The sequence below is a fragment of the Echeneis naucrates genome, chromosome 5 (genome assembly GCF_900963305.1).
Source record: "Echeneis naucrates chromosome 5, fEcheNa1.1, whole genome shotgun sequence".
Taxonomy (NCBI): Eukaryota; Metazoa; Chordata; class Actinopteri; order Carangiformes; family Echeneidae; genus Echeneis; species Echeneis naucrates.
In genome coordinates this window covers 708117-725542 of record NC_042515.1, presented here as the reverse complement: position 1 = coordinate 725542, position 17426 = coordinate 708117, and the positions used below count along the sequence as shown (strand labels likewise).

At 43.7% G+C, this 17426-nt stretch overlaps 1 protein-coding gene across 1 annotated transcript in view; it reads right to left on the bottom strand.

Moving 5' to 3' along the window:
• Positions 1-17426, bottom strand: part of rspo4 (R-spondin 4) — a 28823-nt gene that overhangs the window by 5270 nt on the left and 6127 nt on the right. The window contains exons 2-4 of the mRNA XM_029502983.1: positions 17194-17382; positions 16290-16427; positions 8940-9134 (exon numbers count right to left, since the gene is read on the bottom strand). Of these exons, the coding sequence (XP_029358843.1) occupies positions 8940-9134; positions 16290-16427; positions 17194-17382 (522 nt within the window). The remainder of the gene's footprint in view (positions 1-8939; positions 9135-16289; positions 16428-17193; positions 17383-17426) is intronic.

Genomic DNA, 17426 nt, shown 5'->3' with positions numbered 1-17426 from the left:
GAGCTGAGCAGGTTCAGACTCTCCCGAAGAGAACAGGAGGTCAGAGGTCGCGTTACACATGTTGAGTTTATAAGGAGCCGTAAATACTCGACTGTCCTCAGCCAATGATGAGTCAGAGTTGTGCGTCACTTTCGTTGCCGTCACACAACCAGCAGCACACAAGTTAACCTTAATAAGTAACAACAGACTGTGATTTGTTTGTTTACTTCATCATTTTTTTGGAAACGCCAACACAAATATTTCTGTAACTGGACCGGGTCGAGGTCTCTGCTGCTCCCGTCTGATCCTGCTCAGATCCAGATCGGTCCTTTAACAGACCCAGCGTCCGTGTTTATGCTTCTGGGCCAAGTCTGAAACAGTCAGGCGGCCATGTTGTTTTTATTACAGCGTTCCTCTCCTGTAATCTGTCGGGCTGAAGTCATCAAACATCACTGACTTTAGACAAATATCATTTCTGCGGCCCAGCGGGCCACCTGAGCAGGCGTACCCTGTCTGAATCGCTCTGACTCAACGTTTCCTGTCTCTTCAAACAAAGGCATAAAAATCTCTATTCTCCAATCACTGTGTTATTGAAACAGTAATCATCTTTTCTTTAGGGAGAATTTTCCAAAATCCTCGGGAGCAGAAACAAACCTTTACATATAAATGAGCAAATTTAATAAAACAGTTCTGTGATGAGACAGCTTTGTCATAAAAAGAGTAAAAAGGTAAATCAGTCCGTTTATTTTTGGGAGTCAATGACAAAAAGCTGTTTAGTTGTTTACTGAAAGCTGAACGATTTTCTGGAGGTTTGAACATCACAAACATTATTCTTTTTAATTCCATTATTCTCTGCGTGGGTGAGATACCGTTTGAGGTAAATGAAAGAAAATGTGTTTCTTCGTGTCACAAATCAACCTAACCTTTAAATCAAGACAATATTTGTTGTCTCTGAAGGCAAAAATTTACTGGACCAAGGAGAAAAACCAGAGGATTTATTAAAAAAAGAAATGCTGGTATTATCCTCCTGAGCCTGCATGATTCCTTCCACAACACACGGTTACTGTCAGAACCACATGTTGTCGAAGCGAGCAGCTCCGTACATCAGCAGCACAACGGATGATAAATCAGTCGACATGGAGCCATGTGGGCCAAAGCACTCGACCCCTCAGACACCAAAGAAAACAACACAAACATGCACGTCCCGGTACGGCGTGGCCCCCGGGGGCCACCGTGGGGGCCCTGGGCATCCTTCAGCGGTGTTTATACTGGCCAGCTTCCAGCAGCAAACGGTAGCAGGCTGGTTTTACTGGTGACAGCTGGGTGAAGCCTGATGGCACCGAAACAGAGCAGCTGTATTGAATCAACCAGTTTGGAACAAAAGCATGCTGGGAAATGTTTGGATGGGCCGGGGCAAGAAGATAAGGAGAGGGGCGTAAGGTCTGCACCAGCATGCTAACGTGCTAACGTGCTAATGTGCTCGCACTGATTGGCAGATTTAGTGATTGCCCTGCTCTCTGTTTCAGCTTAGCATCTTAGCATGCTAACGTTATGAGTTCCTATTTGGTGCTACAGGAAAACTCCCAGTGGGGGAGTTCAGCAAAGATGGGGGTGGGTGGGGGGGTCACAAATGGCTGCACCACATTTCATGGCCGTGTCTGCATGTTGTTGAGGCATTTAACTGAAAGCCACAAATGTGAACCTCATGGTGGTGCCAGAGGGAATGCAAAGCATCACCAAGGCCATTGTTCTTGTTGTGGGAACCATTAGAATCTTTACGAGATTTTCTGCCAATGCATATATTTCACAGACTGACCGAGGGGGGGTTGGGGGGGCCACCACAGTCATCCGAATTCTTCATTTTGGGATCATGGAATAAAAATATCGTGGAACTCCAACAGCGAGACATTTCAGTCTGAATCGAAGTGTTGAACCGACCATTTATCCAAACGGATCCGTCTCAGATCGCTGCGGTTTATGGTGCGGAGACTCGACCCCCCCAGAACGACGGACAAAGGAGAAACAATAGATCTGATCCAGGCAGCTGGCCGTAAATATTCCTGAAATATCTTTCAGCACAAGAAAAAAGAAACTCGACCAAACTTTCAGTCACATCGGACTTCTGGAGTTGCTGAGTAAAGTTCTGGCACATCACATCGACTCACAATCAACAATGGCAACAACTTACTAAACGCACACCTCATGACTCACATCTGACCAGAATTCAACTTAATAGAAGAACAAACACAATAATTCTCCTCAAAAATGTAAAGACACCAAAAATAAATGAGGTCAGTTGCTACTGACCCACAAAAACCAGCAAAACAACAAGTCCAGAGTTCAACGCAAAATTAAAAGTAAAGATAATATTTGTGCATTTTAAAAGATCAGATTGCTGTTTTTGTATTTTATTTTCTAAAATAACTCAACAGCTGTTCATTATTTTAAATATTATATTATTAGGACAAATACTGGATACATCACAATTCTGATTGTTATTGAATTTCAGCCCAAATCTGATTGTGTAAGGAAAAAATAAATGGCACACACGTGTCCGTTCTTCTAAAGAGGCTGAACATGTTTCAGGGACGCTCTGTTCATGACAGAGGACGGGTGATGGATGAGGATGAAGACGAAGACCTACATCCAGGAAGTGATTACGTCAACAGCTGAAGGAAGTGTTGTTTGAGGAAAAATTGACGCTGCCACTAAAAAGCACTTTGAAGTTTTATGTGTGACTTGACGAAAAACAATCTGCAGTAAATGATGAAACCAGGGTCAGACTCAGCAGCAGGGGAGGTTTGCCATCTTAGTCGTCTGGTTTAGGGACAGAAACACGAGGCAGACTGAGTCCTGAGCAGGACGACTCATTCTGGACTAAATATTTTTTTAAATGACAGAAAATACTTTGATATTTAATATTGTTCTGATACTAATCAGGATCAGTCGGCCTGTTCTTATTAAATATAAACCAAAATTTGTTTGATGATGAACAATTTGTTTCAGTTTGACTGTCAGCTGCTTGTATATCCAAAGTCTCTGGATCAGTCCTGAATGTTTCTGATTTTCATTAATTAATGAGCAGAACTCCTGATCAGATCAAGTCAGAAACACCAAACACATGAGAGGAACTTTTCTTTGGAAAAGTGTGTTTTTAGAGCAAAAATAGATGAAAAAACTTCACAAGGGTAAACAGGGTTGGGTCAAAGGTCACTGGGTCAGTCAGGCATGGCGGCTGAGGCGTCGTGCTCAGAGACACCTGCTCATGGTCAGATGATCATGGAGGCGGAACGGCAAGGCGCCTTTGAAATATTCACCACTTCAAAACACACTATTACAAGGACCACCTGGAAATCACAGCGAAGCGCTCCGATTCTTGATGGTCTGATAAAAAACGTTCCCAAAGTGCAGTGAAATAGTCTGAATCGGTCACACTAACACGAAACCTCATTAAAATGCTTGGAACCCACTCTGCCCGAAGCGTCGAGGGCAGGCGGGAAAGACTCTTAATTACCAGCTTTCACTTCGGCCTCCATCTAAAACACATCAAGGACGGAGAAGGAGTGAAAAGGAAGGAAGAAAGAAGAGAGCTCCTTGTTCTCTAATGAGTACCTGTTGTCCCGGTTTATTCTCCCCAGAGTCCACGTCTGCGCCGGGATCGCTCTGCGATAACTTAATGCATATAATACTTGGGAAAGCATACTTCAGCTCACTGTCTGTGTTGTGTTACTTTGTGCGATCTACCCAGATCCATGTGTTGCAGCCTGAGAAGGCCACTGAGTTCGACCCATATTAAAGTAGCAGCGTCTGAATCGGTCAGGCAGGGTTGGTAAATATCTGCAGTCTAATCCAGCACCGCATATTAAAACTGTGAAGCTTCTTCTGCCCTCAATGAATGGCAGAAATATTGAGTTATAAAATTGAATAATAGCTCCCAAAGTCTACAAACTGTGTTTACAAGTGGATTTGGATAATGAGGAGATGCTCATCTGAAATGGATTAACAAACGTTTCTGTTTCTGATGTACGAAACACAGACTCACAGTTTGTTTTTAACTGCATGTGAATTAAAAGCCAAAATGGTGCCGGTTCATGATAAAGTCCTGGGAAATCTGAACGGGTTAAAAGAACCAAGAGAGCCAGCTGCAGATCAGACCAAGAACCGGAAACCATTTTTAAAAGATTGTGTTGATTCTTTTGGCTTCTGAAATTTTGGAAAAGTTGACTGAGGTCCGGTCGTCATGATGACAACAATAAACAGCAATAATAACACGTTGTAATGATCACGGCTCCGTTGTGGTTCCTCAAAATTTGGACTGAATGCGTTAAAATTCACAAAACTACCGATTTCGGAGTGACTGAGCTGATTTCTAATCACAGAAAAAAGGGCGGTACAGATTCAGACCTCCTTCAGACCGCAGCGCTGAGATAGTTATGTGCAGGCCTGGACAGCTCGGACATGCTTTGTATCTGTCTTCACACTGAAATGATCTGAATTCTCGTGTTAACACGGCCAACACCAGAAAATGAGCTCGATCTGGATCGTGTCATTGTGTTTCCTGATAAAGTCACACGTGGTCTCCATTCCACAAAGCGTCACTTGTTAACATCACACTGTGAAAAGCTGTTTGGAACTGTGGGAAACTCTGAGAAACACACAACACGACAAACCGCACAGTGTCATATAGGAACTCACAAAAGGTTTAAAAACAAGAGGTTTCTCCCTCTCTGCTTATTTAAGGCTGAATTTGTGGTTTTGTTTTAGTGGGTCATGTTGAAACCATAAACCCGGACCAGGACTGAAGGACTGCTGACCATCAGGGGGCGACTCCACTGGTCTTCAAGAAGTCAGGTTTTAATGAAGTCTATGGGAAAATGTCCCTCCTCCTCCCTGATGGGTTTCTGGTCTCAGTCTGAAAGACATGATGTTCATTTGGAGGGAAAGGGGAGGGGTTATGGGGCGGGGCTACGCTGTGACTGACAGACTGGACAATCCAATCAGGCAAGAGTCCAGAAAAGGTCAGATCCACCTTCACCTACAAATGTGGGCTGTAGTGGGTTTAAAAAACAACAACAACAACAAGATGGCTGATGGAACGTTTACAAATTCAAAATGGCGGCTTACAAGGTTTGAACAGACACAAGCCAGGTGGCTACAAAGGGTAGCATGCTAATCTTCATAGAATCATTACCGCACCCACAACAACCAGATGTCATTCGAAGCTTCCACGAGTGGACCGTTGAATATTTGATCCATTTTTACTTTTTGCTGCCACTTCCTGTTTGTGTTGAGGACTCGGTGATCTGGGGGCGTTACTGCAGAGCTCTAAGTTAACTGTGGGACTCGTCAGGCCTGGATTTAGTAGGTTAAAGCAGCAAAGCACAGCTGGTGCAGCGGAGGAACCAATTATTATTCAGCCCCGTTGGACGGCAGCGTCTATCTGCTTATTTCCATTTCACACAATTAACTAAAAAAAAAAAACGAAAAACTAAAAGGGGGGAAGTTCAGGCACGCTCATTTTAACTTCTAATATGGATCCCAGACGGATGCACTTTGACTGTTGATTCCTCCGGTTTACGTTAATGCTCGATGCATCATAAAACACTAGCTATGCAGCCCCTTTTCTTTTTACAGCCAGTTAAATGGATTATGTCCCAAATAAGAGCTCCAGCATCGCACCCGCCTTCAAAAGGCAGCCGCGTAAATCAGTTGGAAGACGGGAGATTATCACCACCATAAATACAACTTAATAAGCTTTCACACTAACACCAAACATGTGTCTGCAACCACAGAAGTATTTTTACAAATATATATGCAGAGCAAACATACAAGGAGGCTGTTTGAATTGCCAGCGTGTGGACACAACATGTGTAATTACACAGCTTGTTGTGCTGGCTGAAGTTACAGCCAGTCGATTTGAGGGAAAGTGAATCCAGGAGGATGAAGACATGTCGGGTTTCTTCGCTCACCGGCCGGAGACCAAACTCCAATATTAAGAGATCCTGGGCCCAGAGTCCAGACCCCCAGCACAGGGGTTAATAATTCTGAAACCTCCTGACTGATGACGCTGATCAGGACTCTGACGCCTGCTCTGTGAGTCAGACGGGACGAAGTTATGAAATCTGTTGATGTCTCTTTTTTTGTTTAAACAGAAACAAATCAAAGAGAAAACTTCAACCGCATCCATCCTTAAACATTCATTCCCTCTGCTGAACATCAGAGGGCGACTCTTCTGCTCAGACAGACTGTATTGAAGTCTATGGGAAAATGTCCCTCCTCCTCCCTGATTTATCGGCTCAGTAAACGTTTTCCTGATGAGTTTCTGGTCTCAGTCTCCACTTTCAAAAATCCAAGATGGTCGAAGGAGAGATAAAAACATGCAGCACTGACCCAAAAGGTGACCCACCATTTGATAAGAGTTCCCTGATGAATCTCCGCTTGTATGCAAACTGAAGCTCCAAAGTTTACGGCTGTTTGATGTCAAGATAAAGTGAAAATATTATTCCACTTAAGCTGACATTATATCTGTTAACTGCTGCTTTCACCAAACTGATAAGCAACCAGAGACACTTTAATGTTCTGTCTTTGGCTCGGACTCGGATGGATTGATGTAGAGGTTATCGTGAGGTCGACATCAGATTCTGGTCCGGACCGTTCTGATCCTCTGGCTTTCTCTTCTGCTCTGTGCTGTCATCAGGTCAATATTATACCTCATCCAATACTTTTCTTTTACGATCAGATACATGCAACACTAATGCAATTTCCCACCAGCACCACCTGCACTTTGTCTCCCCTGCTAAATAACACATGTTGGTATGCTAACACTAAACAAAAATGTGCTAGCATTGAGCTCAAAGCATGCGTCTCTAACCAAAACCATTGTCTGAGCACAGAGCCAGGACACCATCACCTGCAACTACTACATCTGCACCTTTAAACACTCGACCCGCCGTCAGGGCCGCTCTCACAGAAGGTTTCTGATAAGATATCATAGATACGAGCAGAAAACGTATAACATATAACATTTAAATACTGACGTCCTGAACTGTCAGTGAAAACAAGCAGCAAAGCTTCCTGTCAGCGGAGGATGGGGGATGAGACCCCGTCCTCCCTCGTCATCTGAAAACAATAAGACAACAAGAGAGAAGGAATTAAAAGACTAGAGCCGTCTAATCTGGAACAACAGAGGAATGTCAGGGAGATGCCACCGCGCTCTTTTATCCCAGATGGGGGCTATTAGGTCCACGGGTCTGATCCCCGAGCCAGACTCTCTGCTAATGCCACCGGACATACGATCTGACAATGATAATGATAATTACTTCAAATGGCATTTCTTCCACTGGGGAAGAAAACACACGCTCACTGAAAGACAATATTTGCAGAATTTAGTGGGAAATTACTCTCTTGGCTTTTTTGGAAAGAGTAAAAAACAAAACTAACAATAACCCCCCCTACAGCTCGATGCATTCCTCCGTTGTACTAAAAGGTTTCACAGCTTGCTGTTTGTGTCAAGAAGAAGAAAATATGGAAGAACAAAAAAGGTCAAAACAACATCTCGGTTTTAGATGGAAAGCACCGGTCCTTTTTTTGAAAATGTTTTGGAATATTCATATGAGATTCATCATTGATTTAACGCAGATTTCAAAACAAGAGCCAGATGAGTCTCCAGCACATCATCGGTGCTGATGAGGGATGAAGAAAAAGAGGCCAAATAATCTGTGTTTTTGTTTCCTTCAGCACAATTTTAACAAAGACTGACAGCATTTTCACAACACGTAGCTTTCAGTATATCAGCAGTTGGAGTCAGTTTTCATGCAGCGCGCACAAGGAGCCCTCACGACCTCGACCACGTTCACTCGTTCGCCACACCCAAGAGGTCGGACATCTTTGGACGGACACACAAACCTTCTGATGAAGCTGCAGAGTTCAGCAAGTCAAGAAAGTGGACAGACACAGAGCCCCAACCAGCTTCATCACCATGGTCACCAAAATAACACTCTTAGTTTGGTTAGCTTTGGGAAACAAGATGTTGGTTTGGGTTAAAATAAGTTTTCCCTCAACATCTGATCATTTCTACTGTTAAAGGTAGGAGAAGGAAAACATGGTTAACTTTGGATAACAGGAACAATATGGAGCTCAAACAACGCTCTCCTCCTGACGTGGACTTTGCAGCTGTCGTCATTAAAACAACCACTAGATGTCTCCTTTCAGCAAAACCCTTCGATGAGGTCACGGCAGCCTACTGACAGAGGTGAACGTTAACCGTGACGATTCAGGGGCTCGACGGCATCTACCGAGGTGAGGTCATCGGTTGGTGGTACATTATTCTTGACTCTTGGAATAAATTGGACCAAAGAAGGACTCCAGTACTGGAGCCTTTGTGTCCAGGAAAAAAGACACATTTTCTCAAATGCATTTAAAGGAGCCGTGGAATTCATGTCTTCAGCATCACCACATCCTGAATGTGGGACAACAGGACAACAGAGGGTCGGTCACATGTCAGAGAAAATGGCTTCAACATGGCGCTGAGTTCAGTTTTTGATTGCAGTTTTTACTGTGTGATGTTTTCCATCCAGAGATTCTGACGGCACAGATAAGGAATTCTGGACTTTTGGGTATTTGGCCTGAATCCCAACATGAGCTGAGGTAAGACGCTTCCCAGCACTTCAGCACCGCAGTAACAGGGCAGACGGACGGACGGGGGCAGAGGAGCCGTTAACATCCGCCTCTAATTGTTAATTAGAAGAAGCTCATGCTGTCAAACTTTATGGGGTGTTCTCCTCGTTGGCATTATAAATGGCACAAGTGTGTCAACACAACTAATAACCTGTCTGGTGCTGAGAATCCACATGTTGGGAGGGAAAACTCAACAAGCAGATTGTTTGTGGCTGATTTTAAATTCTGACGGTTAAATGCTCTTATCTGTAACCTCCCCCCTCTCTTCCTCCCCTTCTCCTCACCTGCGGGACATTTTTTCTTCATCCTGCACCTCTGCATCTCGAGGTGGGACGGACAAAGCGACGATGCCTTCTCCTCGGACGTCCTGCCCACCCGGGTCCTGGTCTGCCTGCCCCACCTGAAGCCGCAGGTCGTGCCGTTGCGAAGGCATATGCTCCACTCACTCCAGCCTCCAAGCGAAGCCAAGAGACAGTCCTCTGAGGGGGGAGAGGATCACAGAGGGGAGATAGGAGCTGTTTACAGATATCTCCACACCAGACACAAACAGGCAAAAACAAAAACTCAGCCTTAGTTAATTTCATTTTACAAAACCAGATCCTGCAGAAGACAAAGAGGACAATACTGGAAGGATCCAGAGCTGCAGAAGCCAAGAGCTTGATCAGTTTCACATGTGGTGAATCCAAAGAACCTGAAGGTGATTTTTCAGATGATCACAGGGAGGGAGAGTTCCTCTGGATCTTAAGGTCACGTACCCAAAGAGGTGGAAACAGGTCGATGACTTTTGGTTACTACCTAAATGCCCTCATAATTGTTTCTTTATGTTGTCCATCAACGCCACGTCATTTATCATATGTGGTTCAAACTAAACTATATTTTGTTGGTTTAAGATCAAACTCACAGTGGACTCAAAAAACTCAGCTTTGTCTTTGTGAACACACAAACTCCTTGTTCTGTTTGGTTCTTGGTGCTCAAAGGTCAAAGGTCAAGGCAAACCAGATGTTCAACAAATGGTTAATATTTTCTTCAACTCTGGATGAACAGGGTGTAACTGGAGCTGTTTTGGAGCAACATTTCACTCTGTCACTCTCTCTGCTGCTTTGCAAATCTACGATGTCAACTCAATTGGACGAGTCCCACCACTAATGATGCCCCCGAGGTACTTGCACCAGCCAAATTGGTTCCCCATGCTCCCGTTCAGCCGTTCTGAGGAGCCAAAGTCCCCTGATGAACTGCAAACTTCCTTCAAAAACTCTTTTGTTTCTCTTGGAGATTTTAAAGCTTTATTATTCTTTACGATTATTTGTGACTTAAATTCTTGTTCTGTTTTGTCACTGTTGCCGATTTTGTATTTTGACAGAGATTTTAATTAAACAGAATATTCAGAATGGCAGAAATATACTATCACAATTATTAGTTCCAGAATATTATTGCAAGGATCAGCTGTTGTGTTTCAGGCCCAGAAAAATTTCATGTCTTGAATGTTGTTGTGGCAAAATGACTCAGGAACGTCCCCCCTTTGAAAATTTCAGGCACTTCCTTTTCCTTCCGATTCACAGAAATCAGGAGAACACATGCCAAGATGTAGAAAAGCGCATCTTCTACTCAACAGGAAGCTTATTTTGAAGGTAATTAGCAGTTTTGGTGCCATGCGTCATGAATTTCCATGAAAATGTTAAATCTGCCCCTTTTCTCATCCGTTTAGACGTCAGTGTCACACTGAAGACGCCTTCACAGTAACAGCACCACCGTCTTGAGAACAGGAACTCTTACCTGAACGTCAGTCGTCCTTAAATTTCATCTGATCTACAGACAGTCTGTGTCTGGGTCCACACTGAGGACTAAATGAGGAATGTTGATAAAAATGGTGTCCATCTTGTCCGTCCATGACCACAGCGCTGACTGTTGCAAAGATGTCTGGCCGCTTCAACTGGTGAAGCACAAACCTCCCGATGTGCACGGGAACGCAGAGGCCCGTCCAACGCTGCACTCAGCTTGAATTGTTATACTGACATGACAGCGACATGTCACTGTCACAACAAAAAGAAACGAACCGTCACTGCGATGAACCTGAACAGCATGAGCTCCAGCAGCTCGTCCCTCCTCAAATAAACACTCCAGCCAATTTTTAGAATCTTTCATTTGGTTTTCCTCACAGTCTGAAGACGAAGCACAGACAAAATAAAAAATGTTGGTACCAGAATGCTGGGACTTTTCTTCTGACCTCTGGAAGCCACATTACTGGGCTTAAAGATGAATGCCAGCTGAGGTATTAACATGCGGGACTTTATAGTCATGGCCGCTGATGAGTGATGTCACCCACAACATCAGTCACTGAAACGTTCCTTTTTTCTTTTTCCAAAGTCCAGAGTGGAAACAAACCAAGATTAGACAAATATTTCTCTATAATCATCATCATCATCATCATCGCTGTTGGATGGGAAGCGACTGGAGGTGTGCACCAATGGTCAGGACGTGAAGCTGAACATCGGCATGAGAACCAGATGTGGTCACGATACCAGGATACAACAGTAGCTGCAGATGGTGCAGATGGTGCAGGTGGATGGAGAGCAAGGCCGGTCTGGAGTCCGGGAGCCTGGATGATTAGTGAGCTCTGTAATATATCTCACTTACTTAGAAGGGAGGGATGATACACACCGCAACGTGAGAATACACTGTAAATCTTTTAAGAGGCTTTTAATGTGAATCAGGTGTTGAACTGAAGGTTTGGCTCTACAGGGGCAAAAGATTCCCCTGAAAAATGAATGAGGGCAAAGAAAAAAGGCGAAGGTGAATGTGAAAGTGAGGATGAGAATAATGTTAGAATGAATAAGTGAGTCATTTAGCTCTCAGCCGTGTTCAATGTGATAAAACCTTTAAAAATATCACTTCCTCCAGAACAGGGATTCCTTCCATGTGAGCGTTCCTGCTCCAATCTTGTTTCACGGTCGTTCCGGAATCAAAGTGTAGTTTCCCCTCAACCATTTGAAGACACCTTATTTCATTAAAATCATCTTATCAATAAAATAAAAAGAAGCCCACAACGCAACGAGACAGCGAAGCATCCACAGATAAAATACTGCAGAAAGGTGGAGAAGGAGAGTCAGAGAGTCCGATAAAAGGAAAACGTCTGCAGCTGATTAAAGCGCTCAGATTAGCTGCACTGAACTGTAAACTCCATGTCTGCCTCAGGTCAGAGACTTTCCCTCTGCCAGCTTCACAACAGGAACTCCAAACAGCAGCGTGCAGAAGATACAGCTCACATTAGGTTAAAAACACATTAACACCATCATACTTTTTTCTTTTCTTTTGGATTTTTAAAAATACCACAAAGTCTCCTCATATCAAGAATCAGCTGATTCTGTCTGCTCAGTTCAGACTGTTCTCTGGAATCAGAAAACCAGAATAACTACAAACACACTTCCTTCTTCTCCTGAAGCAGACAACCAAAGAAAAGTTCCTCTCATGTGTTTGGATTGTTTCTGTCTTTATCTGATCAGGAGTTCTGCTCATTAATGATGAAAAATCAGTCAACACAACAAACTCAGAAACATACTGAACTGATCCTGAGACGCTCTGATTGACTGTGACATCACCCACCAGAGCCAATAGGAGTGCCCGACATAGAGAGGTGACTCCAGATGACTCCATCAGAATTCCCATACTTGGATGAGCGAGTACGTCAATATCTGTATCTCCTTCTGTATCTGTATCTTTGTGTCTGTATCTGTCTGTATCTCTGTCTGTATCTGTATCTGCATCTGTGTCTGTATCTGTATCTGCATCTGTGTCTGTATGTGTATCTTTGTGTCTGTATCTTTATCTGTCTGTATCTGTATCTGTGTCTGTATCTGTATCTTTGTGTCTGTGTCTGTGTCTGTATCTTTATCTGTGTCTGTATCTGTATCTTTGTGTCTGTATCTGTCTGTATCTGTATCTTTGTGTCTGTATCTTTATCTGTGTCTGTATCTGTATCTTTGTGTCTGTGTCTGTCTGTATCTTTATCTGTGTCTGTATCTGTATCTTTGTGTCTGTATCTGTCTGTATCTGTATCTTTGTGTCTGTATCTTTATCTGTGTCTGTATCTGCATCTGTGTCTGTATGTGTATCTTTGTGTCTGTATCTTTATCTGTCTGTATCTGTATCTTTGTGTCTGTATCTGTCTGTATCTCTGTCTGTATCTTTATCTGTGTCTGTATCTGTATCTTTGTGTCTGTATCTTTATCTGTGTCTGTATCTGCATCTGTGTCTGTATCTTTATCTGTGTCTGTATCTGCATCTGTGTCTGTATCTGTATCTTTGTGTCTGTATCTTTATCTGTGTCTGTATCTGTATCTTTGTGTCTGTATCTTTATCTGTGTCTGTATCTGCATCTGTGTCTGTATCTGTATCTTTGTGTCTGTATCTCTGTCTGTATCAACCATCTACATGATTTGTATCCGTATTCATACGGGGCGGGGATTAAACATGAAGTGGGCGTGGTTTACACGGAAGTTGGATTTTAAGCCTGGAATTGATCTGGGTTGGTCAGAAGTTTTTATAATTACTGTTAGCCTGAATATATTTTTATTCACAGATTATTTTGTACTATTCCACGGTAAAAAGCGCGAGCCGACCGGAAATCAACCGGACCGGTGAAGAAACACGATGCGGGCTGCGGCAGCACAGGTTCTGTTTACAATCAAGTTTTTACCCCAAAAGCCAGAAAAGTGGGACAGACTTTAAACGTTTGGGTTACAAAAAGCTGTGAAATGACGATGTAGCCTAACTTTTTATCTGTCAGGTTAAACGATGTTCTTACCGGAGGACTCCATCAGGTCGCTGTAAATATGGATGCGTCAGCTCCGGTGTGTCAACCGATTTGGTTCCCCCCAACTTCCGGTTCCCCTTTACGCTGATTTACTGCTGAGTCGTGCGTAGTTGCTAAGTTACCGTGCGTACTTAAAGAAGAAACACAAATAGGAACACAGCTGGATGTACGGAAAGCGACATGGAACAAGCCAATGTGTAGGTTACTGGTGTGTTATTTATTATATAACAAAATAAATTGAGAATGCATTTGTTCGGCCATTCTTTGTCATTCTTTGTGTAAATGGATACCAGCTAGCATATCTGTGCGAGAGTAGCTTACATTAAGTAAACCTCACTGCCGGATCACTTACACTAGTTAGTCGCTTCGAAATGGACTGCTAGCTAACTGGTTAGCTAACTGGTTAGCATGCTCGACTGATGAACTGATGACATTATTTTTGACTGATAACGTAACTATTGCTTACCATTTATTTGGAAACGGGCAGAGCGGCTGTGAATGACATATTTCTGCTCCTCAGAAACACCCACCGGATAGTGTCCGTATGTTTCAGAATTCACGAACTGTTGAACACGAGTTTACCATTTTACCATAAAGAACATACACTCACATGACAAACGCTCATCCTGGCCGCGCTTTGGGAAACTGGGTTGGGAATTAGTTTATGTCCTGGGTTAGTTCCAAGTAAGGGCATGATTTATAGGAAAGTCAAGGATCCATTCACTGAACACTTCAAACATTTTTACACATTATCTGTTATCTCTTGCACGACATGCCCATAAAATAGGCTATAGGTCTACATAATTATCATTGATCGATCAACCAGTTAAACTGTAGCATATACACAAGAAAAATTCAGCAACAAAGCGTTTTACATTTACATTTACATTTACTCATAAAAATTATAAACAAGTCAACAGGCGTGGACTCGGAGCAAAGAAAAGGTCACGTGGGATGCTGGAGCCAATCGCAGCCCATTCTGGGTGGTACGTCATCACGGTTAGGTCAGGTGACGTAAATGTGAATTGGTGAAGTAGCAACCGCACCGCACCTAGGTGGGAAGGGTTCGATTCCCGGCTAGGGTGATGTAAATGTATGATGTAATGTATAATGACAATGTTAATATGTATACATGCTGTAAATGTAATGGTGACTGTAACCATAAGTGTATGTAATGTTGAATATGAATGTAATGTATGTAAAGGTCCATTCCCGCTGTGGGCACCGGAACGTATCTACGGAGTTAGTTGGTTGTGAGTATTGGACTGGGCTAATGCTGATACGGCGCCCCCCCCCAGGACCTAAACCAGACCAGACCGGTGACAGCACCCCTCCAGGAACGGACTGAGACAAGACAGGACACACAGACTAGACCAGTAAAGCTATTGAACTATTTTAGTTGATGTAATGTAACTAAATATTAACTATTAATATTAACTTGTTTTTTTGTTTTCTTCCTAATTGTAACCCCCCCCCCCACAAAAAATGGTTTGTCCACCAATCCTTCGCTAAGCCCCGCCCCCATTGGTTACTGTTGCTATGCTAGCCTGTTGTCTGAAGTTCGGTAGGAAAATGTCCAAACCCGAGTTGCAGCACACATTTGCGCTACTTCACCATCTCACGTTTACGTCACCTGACCTAACCGTGATGACGTACCACCCAGAGTGGGCTGCGATTGGCTCCAGCATCCCACGTGACCTCTTCTTAGCTCCGAGTCCACGCCTGTTGACTTGTTTATAATTAACTAACCCAGGACATAAACTAATTCCCAACCCAGTTTCCCAAAGGGCGGCCAGGATGAGCGTTTGTCATGTGAGTGTATGTTCATTATGGTAAAATGGTAAACTTGTGTTCAACAGTTTGTGAATTCTGAAACATACGGACACTATCCGGTGGGTGTTTCTGATGAGCAGAAATATGTCATTCACAGCCGCTCTGTCCGTTTCCAAATGAACGGTAAGCAATAGTTACGTTATACGTCAAAAATAATGTCATCAGTTCGTCAGCCGAGCATGCTAACCAGTTAGCTAACCAGTTAGCTAACCAGTTAGCTAGCAGTCCAATTCGAAGCGACTAACTAGTGTAAGTGATCCGGCAGTGAGGTTTACTTAACGTAGGCTACTCTCGCACAGATATGCTAGCTGGCATCCATTTACACAAAGATTGACAAAGAATGGCCGAACAAATGCATTCTCAATTTATTTTGTTATATAATAAATAACACACCAGTAACCTACACATTGGCTTGTTCCATTTCGCTTTCCGTACATCCAGCTGTGTTCCTATTTGTGTTTCTTCTTTAAGTACGAATGGTAACTTAGCAACTACGCACGACTCAGCAGTGAATCTGCGTAAAGGGGAACCGGAATTTGGGGGGAACCAAATCGGTCGACACACAGGCCGTTCAGCGGGATAATTTCTCCATAAAAATGAAGGAATAACGATAAAGATCCACAGATGGGAGTTTTACTTTTTACCGTTTTTCAATAATCATCTAACATGTTAAATAATGTTTTAAGCGAACTGCTGGACTGTGTTCATCAAACTGCCCATTCCGGTGGGCGTGGCTTTCTGAGTGTGACGCCATGCGCTCTGTCCTTTCAGAGGACGGAGGAGCTCAGCCCAGTTACCATCAGATATCTAACATTTAAATTTACTGTCACACCTGAATCAAACTGGTTAATAAATCCTGACACAGTTTGGGAGGAATACTTCATAAATTGTATATAATAATGATATGCTGTGTATTTTATATGATATATTATTAATGAGTCAACCAATCATAAATCAGAAGTCACTCGGATCAGCTGCAGGTCAGACTCACCCAGGCAGTCTGTGTGGTGGGGGACGGTGCCTTCGGGGCAGCTGCTCAGACATTTGCCCTTGTACAGGTGGAAGTTGGGTTTACACTTGGTGCAGAAGTCTCGGCTGAAACAGTGTTCGCAGTCTGGAGAGCGGCATTCTGGGAGGAAGGAGAAGTGAATCAACCAACAGCACAGACATTTCCAGGCCTGTTTACCTAAACAACCCTGGAGATGAGTTACAGGTGAGCGGAGGGTGTCTATCTTTTATTTTGAAAGGCTGATATACACAGGTATATGTGCTGTTTCATCACTTCAGAAGGTTCCAGAAATTCTGTTGGCTGGTTTTCAGGTTCAGTTGCTGAATCCAGACCGTGAGCATTCCTCTGTGCACTCTGAGACTTTTGATAGTTTATAATAGAACCTGGAGCTGTTTTATAATCACAGAGGTCGACCTTTAGGCTGCATGGACCTTTAAACAAAGAAGAAATGCTCATTTAGGAAGCAATGATTTGTTCTGGAACTATCTGACGGTTGAGGTTGAACCTTCAGCCGGGTCAGAGTGAATTTTGTTTCCGTGTCTGAATGTCAGGAGACTAAATGATGCCAATCTGGCACAAACTCGTCTGTGCTGATTGCATTTTGAGCTCACGGACTGTTTTCCAGGAAGTTCAAATCCCCACTTCACGTGGTCTAAAAATCCCCCTTTGCACCGTGTCTCAGCTGTGACTGTCCTCCTTCGGTCAGATCAGGACAGGCCTCGGTTGGCGCCGAGGACCAAAAACCAGGGGACCACCTCGTCTCTGGGATTTATGTGAATAAATAGTGTATGTGAGCCCGTCAGTGTCCCAAAAACACCCTCTTTTAGGTCTGAAGAGTTTTGTGTTCTGATGTGACCGAGACCTGATTCCAGTCAGACCAACATACTCATGCAGTGGTTGATGTCCTTCCCTCTCTGTCCGTAGTGTCCGGCGGGACAGGCGTGGAGACACGTCCCGTGGTGAGACATCCCCTCCCTCTGCAGGAACAGGAAGAGTCGCTCGGGGCAACGCACACAGCCGTTGTCACGGGAACACTCCAGACAGCTCCGGCAGTCGTCTGATGTCTCTCTCTGAGCTGCAGAGACAAAACAGGCGGTGGATTAGGACAGGAGAGGGCCG